This window comes from Lactuca saligna, chromosome 4, assembly GCF_052625555.1.
Source record: "Lactuca saligna cultivar CGN05327 chromosome 4, ASM5262555v1, whole genome shotgun sequence".
Taxonomy (NCBI): domain Eukaryota; kingdom Viridiplantae; phylum Streptophyta; class Magnoliopsida; order Asterales; family Asteraceae; genus Lactuca; species Lactuca saligna.
This window is the reverse complement of record NC_136420.1, coordinates 9,675,003-9,687,385: the sequence shown is the minus strand read 5'-3', so window position 1 is coordinate 9,687,385 and position 12,383 is coordinate 9,675,003. Positions and strand designations below refer to the sequence as shown.

Sequence of the window (12,383 nt, the reverse complement as noted above, 5' to 3'; positions counted from 1 at the left end):
CTCATATTAAACTTCACATATGAAAGAAATAATAAGCGAATAAACAAAATCATAATAATTATTATAAAGAAAGTTCATTTATTGTAGGATATACATTACATGAGAAACAAATAAAGGAAAACAAGTTTATTAGAACAATAATAGAAATTTTTAGTTTACGTCTTCCATGTCGTTGCAGAAATCATCAAAAGTTAGCGGGGTGAATTCAAAATTATCAACGAGGTTTTCTTCTTTTCCTTTTCCTTTAATGGACTCTTGATAAAGTTGATAAAGATGTACAGGTGTGTGACAAGTCCTTGACCAATGGCCTGTGCTACCACATCTATAACATCATCCATCAGATTTTTGTGATGTACCAGTATCATGCCTTGCCACTTTGGCCTTATCTTGTGTATGGACATTGTTTCTTTGTGAAGATTGGTAATTATTCCTTTTTTGGCCACGACCAGGATTATTACCTTGTCCACGACTAAAATTATGGTTATGATTATGGATTTGGTTTCGATTAAAATAGCCACGACCTCATCCTCGGCCACGACCACGCCTTCGTCCATGTGTATTGTTTCGATGACCATCAGTATTTGTAGCAATTTCTTCAGGAAGTGCTACTGATCTTGTTGGACGAGATTCATGGTTTTTCATCAATAGCTCGTTATTTTTCTCTGCAACAAGCAAGCATGCATTTAGTTCAGAATATCATGTGAACTTTTGCATCCGATATTGTTGCATCAAGGTAATGTTTGTTGCATGAAATGTGGAGTAAGTTTTCTCCAACATATCTTCATCAATAACTTCTTGTCCACAATACTTTAGTTGTGAACATATTCTAAACAAAGCTGAGTTGTATTTATTCACTTTCTTGAAGTCTTGAAACCTCAATTTTCTCCATTCATCTCTAGCATTTGGAAGTATAACTTCCTTTTGATGATCAAATATTTCTTTCAAAAGATTCTAGAGAATAATTGGATCAGTAACATTAAGATATTCAATTCTTAACATTTCATAAATATGCTTACAAAGGAAAACTTGTGCTTTTGCTTTGTCTTGTGCCAAGCAATTAGTAAATTCATGTATAGCATTTGAGATTCCCATGGACAACAAGTTTTCCTTTGTCTTGTGCCAAGCAATTAGTAAATTCATGTATAGCATTTGAGATTCCCATGGACTCAAGATGCATTTTTACATCTATCATCCATGGCACATAGTTTTTCCTACTAACTTCAAGTGCTGCAAACTCGAGCTTTGCAATGTTGGACATAATGTAACTATAAATCTTAAACAAAATCAAAAATTATAATTATAATCCATTTATTTCAATAAATATTACCCAAAGAAGAAGCGGTAAAGCTAACATTTCATACAAGCCTAAAAGCAGATAAAATTCCATATTATCTTCGATGTTAAAGATTTGGATGACAAGTAACATGACTATTATAGTCATGATTATCAAGCAGATAAAATTCCATATTATCTTCGATGTTAAGGATTGAGATGAAAAGTAACATGACTATTATAGTCATGATTATCACAAAAGGATGAATCATCTTGAAGCTTGATTTATGGAAATCGATTTGTTTGATAGATGAGAGAAATATTTGTTATGGGTAAAATAAGCAGGGTAAAGATGTTTATTTATGGTAAAAAAATATAGTCGTTGTTTTTGTTGTTTATAACCGTTGCATATATATATATATATATATATATATATATATATATATATATATATATATATATATATATATACACACACGTTGTGTATATTTATAAATCATTTAATAAGATTTATAACTAATATATAACTTTACTTGGTATAATTGTATTAATTAGAAACATAAATAAATATTGGTAAATGTTTAAATAAAATTATGTATAGTATCTAAAATATGAATAAACATGGACATGTATAAATAAACGTTAGTATATATAAATAAAAATTAGTTGCATAATTTAAATGTTAGTATGCATAAAAAAAGTTAGTTGCATAGTGTAAATGTTGGTATGCATAAATAAAAGTTAGTTGCATAATGTAAATGTTAGTATGCATAAAAATTAGAATACATAAAGAAATTTTTGTATAAGAAATAAAATTGTTAGTAGTCCATAATATATAAGTTTTATTAATTCATTAGTATTATTATTGTTTTAATCTGATGAAGGTTTTTATATTTAATAATGTGTTTACTAAGTAATACATACCTTGATTAAGATAGATGTGATTTCCACTTCTAAATAACATTGTTTTGAGCTTTCGTGCTGATAATGTGTTATAAAATTCAACGTGATTAAGATAATTTAAAACAAACTAAACTAACAACATATATAAAGAAATTTGATGGAGAAGAAGATTTAGAAAAAATATGTGATATTTTATATCTTGTGAAATTGTATCGTCATATATTTGCAAGAGCATGTTATTTATACTACAAAAGTTACCTATCATATGTCATGTAAATAGTATGATATGATAGCTTTCACCAATTCACCAATTATTGGTGTCATTCACAATAATTTACAACAATATATATATATATATATATATATATATATATATATATATATATATATATATATATATTGAAATCAGACTGTTTGAAAAAAAAGAAAAAAAATCGGTTAATGAAATATGGAGAGAGAACACGATGTCTTTTCCCTCCATCCGGTTCCTGCACTTGGTATCCCGCGTCCTCGATGTTGTGTTCCGAGGTACAAGTTCGGTTCCCGCATCAACTTCTTACTACACTCTGTGTAGCCTTATAACTTAGACTATGCGGGGTAGAGTACCGTTTTTTTCTAAACAATTGAATTTTTTTATAATCGAAACTAACAAGAAGTTAGAAATTACAAAGTAATAACTAGAATTAGATTTTAAACCAATCAACTCAACTAACATTTTTTTTTATTGTTTATAAACGCAAACCTATTAAACAAGAAATCAACAATACAATCAAAATTATAAAATAATAATAATAATAATAATAATAATAATAATAAAAATTGTCGAGAGCGGCTCCCCAAAAATAACACCATTACGGAACTTCCAAATCACCCATGGAATCCTCTGAATAATTGATTCCAAAGCGCATTCTTTTTAGAAAAAAAAGAGGTGTTTCCAACCATACAAATAACCCTCGTGTAGAGTCATACACGGTAAGACAAAATCCGCCCATGTAAAAGCATCTTCTCACAAAAGGAAGACATGATCATTTGTTTCCACCATTTTAAACGTAAAAGACAAAGAAAAGAATGAATATCCAAACCTTTTAGGCTTAGACTTAAAAACCGGTTTCAACAGGTAGGTCAAACCGATTGAACCGGAAACAGTGAAAAAAAATGGTTCAACTATCACTAGTTTTATGTCTATTCTGAACCGGAACGAACCAACCGGTTTTTACAAAAACCTGGTTGAGCCGGTTAAACTGAACTGGTTGAACTAAACTGGTTAAACCAGTTAAATTGAATAAAAACACATGAAAAATAACCATTTTGCAATATAAACATTGATGGTCTTTTCACATTTATTTAGATTTCTAAATAAAAAATATGGTAAATATTATGAAGTTTTTTTATGCGTTTTATTCATTTAAAACTATATTTTGTTTTGGTATTATTTTTTATTTTTTTTATATATGTGAATTATATTTTGTTTCGGTATTATACTTTTTTTTTGTTTGTTTTTTGATTAATGTGGGTTGATGTAAAACTTATGGTTATGTGTTATTTTAATGCATGTGGATTGATCTAAAACTTGTTTTTATGTGTATTTTTAATGTATGAACTTGTGGACGTAAATTCTTGATTTATATATGTATGTATGTGTAGGAAAATAGAAAAAAAAATGAAGATTATACCCGGATGCCGAACCGGTTAAATTGGTTAAATATAAAACCAATCATCATACTAGTTCAACTAAAAATTTGTTTTTAAAATATTGCCGCCAAGTAAAAATATTTACTTTCATAGGCACAAAACGATTCCATCTAATTTCATAATTGCCATCCGTAATGCAAAAACATCACTCCACTACAACGACAAGGTCAAAAAAATGTCAATTTCGGTATATATTCTCTCTCTCTCTCTCTCTCTCTCTCTCTCTCTCTCTCTCTCTCTCTCTCTCTCTCTCTCTCTCTCTCTCTCTCTCTCGTATTAATGTTGATGATTTTTTTTGAACTTTTTATTTTATTTTTATCTAGATGATTAATTTATTGTAGGCATGAAGTAGGTAACAAAAAGTTGTCTATGAAGAATATATAATAAATTAAAAAAGTAAAATAATTCATGACATTAACTTTGATGGAATAAAGAATTGATTGCTGATCTTGTAGTTTGGGTAGATAGTTAATGCTTCCCGATTTGGGTTATTGCGTTCTAACAAAATAAAATTATAAATTACCTTTAAACGGTTATATACTAAATTTCAAGATTCTAAAAATTTTATCATTGTCTCGTCATGGCTCCAAAACTTGTAAATGTCGTTAAGCTTTAAAGGTACAATGGGTATTGTGATCAGAACAATATTCATAAAAAACTATCATATTAAAAAGTTTTGCATAACCTTTGTTCTTATGTCAGAAATCAAAAAATCAAAACTTATATGGATTAATTCAAGAACACCATCGTTCTCGCAGAAAGTCAAACAAGAAAGTTACTCCTCCTTAATTGGAAATATGATTAGAAAACAAATTTACGTAAATTTTAGCAACAAAACTTATGAATCCGACTTTTATTTTATAATTTCATGAATAGAACATTATATTGTTGAAGAATAGATTATTTTTTGCAAATTAATCTATTTTTTCCTTATATTTATACATGAACATATGGTTTATGATTTTTTTTTGTTTGTGAAGACTTATAATTTTTTATACTACTATTTTTTTTTCTTATTAGGTCGCGATTCTTTGAAATAATGAAAACCATTACTGCTTTGTATTCATGCTTAAGATGTCCATTAAACATCAACATATAATCTTCTGCAATTCAACTTCAAAAGAAGAATAAGAGCTTTTGACTATGGTCATGCATATCCTACATGAAGTTAACATTTTTGGACTCATCGATGACGAGAGAACTTTTGACGTTCAATGTATGACCTTGGTTATAATCATCAGTGTCCTTATCTCGTTGGGAAAGAAGACCGGAATACTAAAGGTATTTAGTTGTATTCATCAATGATTATATGCATTAGAGCTTACTCGAGAGGATAAAGGGTGATGAATTCACACATAAGTTGTAGTCATTGATTAATATATGTGTTATTCATTGATGATTACATAGAAAGCTATGAGGTGGAGCAATAGTTGAAAACTAGGAAATTATATCATGTTCATGGTTGGTTGTAATTATGTGTGATTATATGTTATTGATTTATGATTAAATTGTAACTATTTTATGGTATTCCATTTATAAATAGATATGCATACTCTAATTATTTATGCAATGTATTTTATAAGTTCATGTTTATAATGTATTGATATGAATATTATCTTTAAATTGTGTTTTATTAGTTTAGAATTACGATAATATTCATATTTGATTACACATGTTTTATGCATTTAAGATTACAAAATTATTTTATTCATCTATCATTACCAAATCCCTATGAAATGATATATTAACAAAAACATTGATTATTTTTTGGATAACTCTCAATCATTTTGTCTCTGCATCGATTTAGGTGCGTTAATGTCTAATATTTGAGAGAACTTGTTCATTTTTTTCCTTCATACATATTTGACCTTTTACAACAGGTCACCACCCCTTAGTTGGTTACCTTCTACCTCCTTACTCCTTCTTTCTCTTTCTTCCCCCCCCCCCCTCTCTCTCTCTCTCTCTCTCTCTCATTTTCAAGAAACTAGTGGTATCATCACTGTCCTCCGCTGTTGGAAAACTGAAAACCCATTTTCGGATCTGCACACATCGACGGATCCGCCTTCGCTCCGTCATCAAACCCCACCAACCATGATTGTCTTTCGACCACTGGAGCTACCTATGCTACCCTCATCCATCCGTCGGAAACCCGAAAACCACACCTCCAACTGTTATCGTGACCCATAGTCGTTGCCGCCTCTAGCTGCTGCTGCCAACATCTTCGTCTTAAACCCTAGCCACTCCTGCTGCCAATACCCTTTTTAGTCGGTGCCTTTGTTGTTTGTTTTGATCTTCAAATGGTGGTGGTGGTGTTGTTGTCAAAGCCTCTTTTGTGTTTGTCGTAAGGGAGAGATGAGGGGGTTGTGGTGGTTTCTTCTGGTGGTGGTAGGGGTTGTGGTGAAATCAAAAGGGAGTTTCGTTTTCCGACGAAGGGAGAAATTGGGGGGTTTCATTTTTCATGTGGAGGGAGGGTGTCTTAGGTACTCGCGATGGTCAAAATACATGTTGTTTGGTGGCGGAAGTAAGGCGGTTCAAACAATTTGTGTAGATTCGAAAATGGTGTTGGTTTGTTGTGATCCGACGATGAAGGACTGTGGCGCAAGTAGGTAACCGACCTAGGGATGGTGGTTGCTTTCGGTGGCGGCAAGAGGGTAGATTGTGGTGGCGGTGGTGACCTGCTATAAGCTAATGTGACATGTTGTAGAAGGTTAAACGTGCTTGAAGGGCAAAAAAATGAACAATTTCTCCTACATATTAGGTATAAACACATCTAAAATCATTGTAGGGACAAAACCAACAAAAATTACAAAACTTAAGTATTATTAAAATAGAATTTATTTCATCAAATTAAAACTAATTAATAATTTATAAATAGTCAATTAAATATATCACTTTAATAAATAGAATTATAATTTGAGAAAAGCTTAATACACTTTTAAATTTTGACATAATAATAATAAATAGAATTCAAATTAACTTATATTCACATGAATATATTACATCAGTGTCGTTTTATATCATTACACGCATTAATTGAAACCATACCAAAACAAATATGATATTTTATAAACATATGTAATTCACTTTATTCAATTTCTTTTTTTCTGGACCGACTAAATATATTCCTTTTTGTCTTTAAAAATTATAATACATCAATTGACAGATAGACTTTGGAACAAGCCATGTTGGCTATAGAATCTCCAACACGTACAAAACCCCCTCTCTCTCTCTCTCTCTCTCTCTCTCTCTCATATCATCATTCTTCCAAAAGCTCTTGCTTTTCAATCATTTTCCTTCTATTCGCCAATCGATTTCCTCACCATAGTTACATGCAAAAAGTTTAAATCTTTGCAAAAAAGAAAAAAGAAAAAAAAAAAAAAAAACCATTCATTTTAGCTGTAAACCATATCCAGAAACAATAAATTCCTCAAAAGAGTTTAATTTTTTGGCTTTTCAGTTGACACTGATTCCACTGCTTCGTTCATTGCACAAAGCTCAAAACAAGATCCATGGAGTTCAACTTTTAAGCTTTGATCGACCAAAAATGAAGGAAAACTCCATCAGGGTTTCAAGTAATTTAGTGTTTCTAGCTTTCTTTTCTCTCATTTCGCTTCCGTCTTTGTTTTCACAACTGAATACAGGAGATTCAAGAATCCTTTTTCAAGTCCAACAAAAACTCGAGTACCCACAAGTTCTTCAAGAATGGGGAAACTGGACAAATTTCTGCTTTCTGCCTTCAAATCCCAGTCTAATGATTGTTTGTTCAGGTAATCGCATCACTGAATTAACCATCGTTGGAAACAAAACAAAACCACTTTCTCCCAGTTTTTCGATCGATTCTTTCTTTACTGACCTTACAAAGCTTTCAACTTTAAAGAAATTGACACTTGTATCCCTAGGTTTGTGGGGTACCCTACCCCCTAAGGTTGATAGATTTTGGAGTCTTGAAGTTATGAACTTTAGTTCCAACTTCATTAATGGTGAGATCCCATCTACCATTTCGACAATTAAAAATCTCACTGTTGTTAATTTGTCAAATAATTTGTTTAATGGGAGTGTACCAGATCTAAAGGGGTTGCAGAATCTTGAAGTTATTGATTTGGGTAATAATCGTTTAGGTCCAAAATACCCTTCTTTGAGTTACAATCTTGTGTCGATCACATTGAGAAACAATTCAATCAGGATCGAAATCCCTTCGGATTTTGTAAAATTTGTTCATCTTGAAAGACTTGATATTTCCTCAAATAAAGTTGTGGGTCCCATTCCTTCCTCTTTGTTTTCACTCTCTTCGATTCAGTATCTCAATTTAGGCAACAATCAATTCAGTGGAGCATTGCCTGCGAACTTAACATGCACCAAAAATCTAGGGTTTGTAGATCTTTCTAATAATCTTTTGATTGGGAAATTACCATCTTGTATTGGATCAACGAATCGAACAGTTATTAGCACCTGGAATTGTTTAACGAATTCAACTTCAAAGTATCAACATCCCAAAAAATTCTGTCAAAAAGAAGCGATAGCTGTTTTGCCTCCAAAGAGAAATGGTGAAAATAAGAAAGAGGAGACTACTTTGAAGCTTGGGGTTGTTCTTGGTATCATTGGGGGTATTGTGGGAATTTTGGGATTGATTGGGTTGTTGATTTTGGGTATTTATAGAAGACGAGTTGCTAAAAGGGCAAAACAATTGCGATCTGATAGTTTCGCTCTCGACAAGAATGCTGTTCGTGCTCCTTCTTCAGTGCCAAAAGATGGTAAAACTCTCTCCTTGTTTTGCGTGTTATACTTTGTACTTGTTTTATAACTTTTTTTTTAATCAAAAGTTTTACATTTTATCTTTATATGAATTATGTGGACATAACAAAAGATGACTTAGGTGTTAGTTACCTTTTGTTTTAATGGGCACAAAGGCTAAAATAGTATGTGTGGGATTGTGGCATAATATTATGAGTAAAGGTTTTTTCCAAGAATCTTCAATTATGAGAAAAAGGTTATAATCGTCTTTAGAATCAAGTCCTAAAAACAAATAGAGAAGCTTTTTCCCTTTTAGTAATTTAAATTTATTCTTTTACTTTCATTTAAACCCAAATGTGTCGTCATAGTTTTTAATCATCATTTATTAAGACAACACTTTATCTGTATAACATATCTGTATCTGTATATGTATGTATTCTACAGGGCGTAGACCCCAAACGATGAGGACAGCGGCACTAGGACTACCACCATACACCATATTTACACTAGAAGAAATCGAAGATGCAACAAACAACTTTGATTCTTCAAATTTAATGGGAGAAGGATCTCAAGCACAAGTAAACTACTTAATTCTCGTGTTCTTTTGATCCGATTCGTTTTATTTTTCTAAAACTTATTTATAATTTATTTTTATGGTAGCTTTATAAAGGGTGGCTAAGGGATGGAACAATAGTGTTGATCAAATGTTTAAAGTTAAAACAAAAACATTCGACTCAAAACTTGCAACAACATATGGAAGTGATTTCTAAGCTTAGACATCGACATCTCGTGAGTGTTCTTGGTCATTGCATCGTGTCATATGTTGATCATCCTAATTCGGGTAGTACCGTGTTTGTTGTTCTTGAAAATGTTTCAAACGGATCTTTGAGAGATCATCTTACAGGTATATAATATAATATAATATAATGTAATACTAACATATATTATAGAATAAATCATAACTCATATTGTTTCGATTACTTTGAAAGATTGGAGAAAGAAAGAAATCTTGAAATGGCCACATAGAATGGGAATCACAATGGGAATTGCAAGAGGAATTCAATTCTTGCATACGGGAACTCAACATGGGATTTTTGGGAATGATTTGAGTATTCAAAGTGTGTTGTTGGATGATAATTTAACTGCTAAAATCAGTAGTTACAATATTTCATTATCATCAAAGGTTGGTTCCGAAAGCCCTTTACATGCCCATGATACTTCTTCCCAAGTTTCTCAAAGGTACAACATCCGCTTTTTCGTTTATTATTATTATTATTTTTAAAAACATTTCGGTTTTTATCGATTTAGTAATCGTTTCTTTATTTTTTAGGCCTATGAATCTAGAAAAAGATGACATATATCAATTTGGAGTCATCATCCTCCAACTCATTACAGGAAAACCGGTCGACTCAGAAGATGAGATAACCGAGCTCAAGAACGAGGTAATCTTATTCCCACTCTAGTGTTTGTTTGATTGGATGGAATGGAATAAGCAAACAGGTTTTTATATTGCTATGGAATAAACTATTTCATTCCTTACTTGATTCCATTTTTTTTTTTTTTTTTTGACTTTTTAGCTAGAGATTGGGTTAATGGAGTCTCCAACAAAACTTAAAGAGGCAGCGGATTCATCGATAAGAGGAACTTTTGCTTATGAGTCCATGAAAACAGCTGTTCAAATAGCAATAAATTGTCTTAATGAAGATGTGAATGTGCGTCCATCGATTGAAGATGTTCTTTGGAATATGCAGTATTCGGTTCAAGTTCAAGAAGGATGGAATAGCAGTGGCAATCTTAGTACAAATTTGTAAAGATGTTTTACTTGATGCCAATGTGTTTTTGACAAAAATGGGAACACTTGATCCACTTTCTTGTGGAAAAAAAAACATGGTGATTGAAGTAGTTTTGGTATATTGTGTAGGGTGGGCCATGGAATAAAGATTTTTTTTAAAGTTATTGATATATCGTTATCAATCTTTAAAGTTGTTATCAGTATTGAATTATTGGTATTTGATTCACTCTATATTTCGAACACACTCGATTAGTATGCGAAAAGACAATGGAAAATTAAATTTAGAACATTATTAAGCATAATTAAGCCAATTTATTGGAAAATTAAATTTAGAAAATTATTAAGCATAATTAAGCCAATTTATCGTCTCCATTTATATATAATAAGAATCAAAATAATAATTTTCATGAATTATAATATGATGCAAGATCGACACACTTAAATAGCCACAAACACAAGAATGACCAAAGAATCCCAATTGGGGTTCGGTTTTAATAACGTCAAAGATGATCTTTCTAGGAAAACAAAACGAGTACATATAACAGCCAAGAAAAAAAAATCTATAATTCGAAATAAATTAGGAAAGTATATCCTAACAAAAAGCTATTGAAATCAGAAGCAACAAAAAACTCAAATAATGCTAAATAATACTCAAAAAAAAAGAAAAAAAAACGCCATTTTCGCCCCCTTAACAACTATGAATAGCCGAAAACATTGTAGGTCAATGTCAAAGTTATGAATTTTGCTCGTTGGTCTGTTTTTGATCGACCATGATAATTTCGGGTCGTTTAGACACCGAAAGTAGTTGCGGCGGTGGCATCATCATTAATGTTTGTCGGTGATTTTAGTGTCACTTCCTCAAGTCTGGATTTTAGACAAGTTAGAAGGTGCAGAATGTATGCTTATATAAACCAAGTTTGATCTTAGTTCGGCCAAATGACGGGGTCGAGGGGGTTGCCCTCACAAGATGTGGGGCAGGGCCCCAAACTGCAAATTAATTTTGTTAAAGAAATTGTTATAAAAAATGTTATATTCAAACAATATTTCCTAATAATTACTTTGAAACCAACATCCCTTATTTATAGGATAAGATGAATATTTAATATTGATTGATGTTATCTTTGATAATCTTAAGATTTCAAAAAGCTATAAAACCCTAGTTCATAGTCTCACATCAATACATTGATACAAAACCGTTTCTTAAAAGACTATCCTCATAATCAGGATTTTGTGTAACCCAGACAAAGAGTTGAAATATCATATTCGGAAAACGATCACACGAACCTTCAAGTTGATCTAGGATTCATATCAATTTTAGTAACAAATACTTTCTTATCAACCCTAACAAAGAAATTATGGAATACCCTCGAGTCTAAGTACATCGTTGAGGATGATTCTAGCAAGAAGTGTTTGGTTACAATTTTAATAACTATAAAATAGTAGATTCAAGGCCTATTTGTAACACATGTGTTCCAGATTGGTTAAACTTACTTTTATCAAGGACCAAAGATGAAATTTTAGAAGATACCTTGTGCCATGATGTGATACGTGGATGCCACAACGTGGCAATAGGTTGATGGACCGCATGTTTATTTGGATCGCCACGGTGTAGCCAAGGGTTGCCACAACGTGCCAGCTGTTCTGGTCCAAGCTCATGATTCTTTTAGGATTTCCTTCATATTTAAACCCCTCTAAGTCATTTCTAGGGTTCATTTCTAGCCTCCAGCACTGTTATACCTCAGAGAAACCCTAGTTCTCATTCCCTTGGTGATTTGTGACGTTTTTGGAGCATTGTTGGCTTAGAGAAGAAAGAGAAGACGGTGATCTATTGGTGGAACTTGCAAGTAACCAACATCATCAACTTCTCTTATAGTTTTTAGATCCTTGTAAGTGTAAAAGGCTCAATCTTTATGGCTTAAAGTGGCTAGATCTAGAATATTATCCCAAGTTCTTCACGTTTGAGCAAGTTTGGAAGGTTGGAATTCATAAAGTT

The 12,383-nt window shown here is 31.7% G+C and overlaps 1 protein-coding gene across 1 annotated transcript; it reads left to right on the top strand.

Moving 5' to 3' along the window:
- The first annotated feature begins 7,049 nt into the window (after positions 1–7,049).
- Positions 7,050–10,560, top strand: LOC145041190 (Leucine-rich repeat protein kinase family protein). Its single transcript, XM_078989137.1, has 6 exons — positions 7,050–8,618; positions 9,043–9,176; positions 9,259–9,502; positions 9,588–9,837; positions 9,929–10,040; positions 10,176–10,560. The coding sequence occupies exons 1-6, from the start codon at positions 7,412–7,414 to the stop codon at positions 10,407–10,409; spliced, it is 2,181 nt and encodes a 726-aa protein (XP_078845263.1). The 5' UTR covers positions 7,050–7,411; the 3' UTR covers positions 10,410–10,560.
- Positions 10,561–12,383: the final 1,823 nt, after the last annotated feature.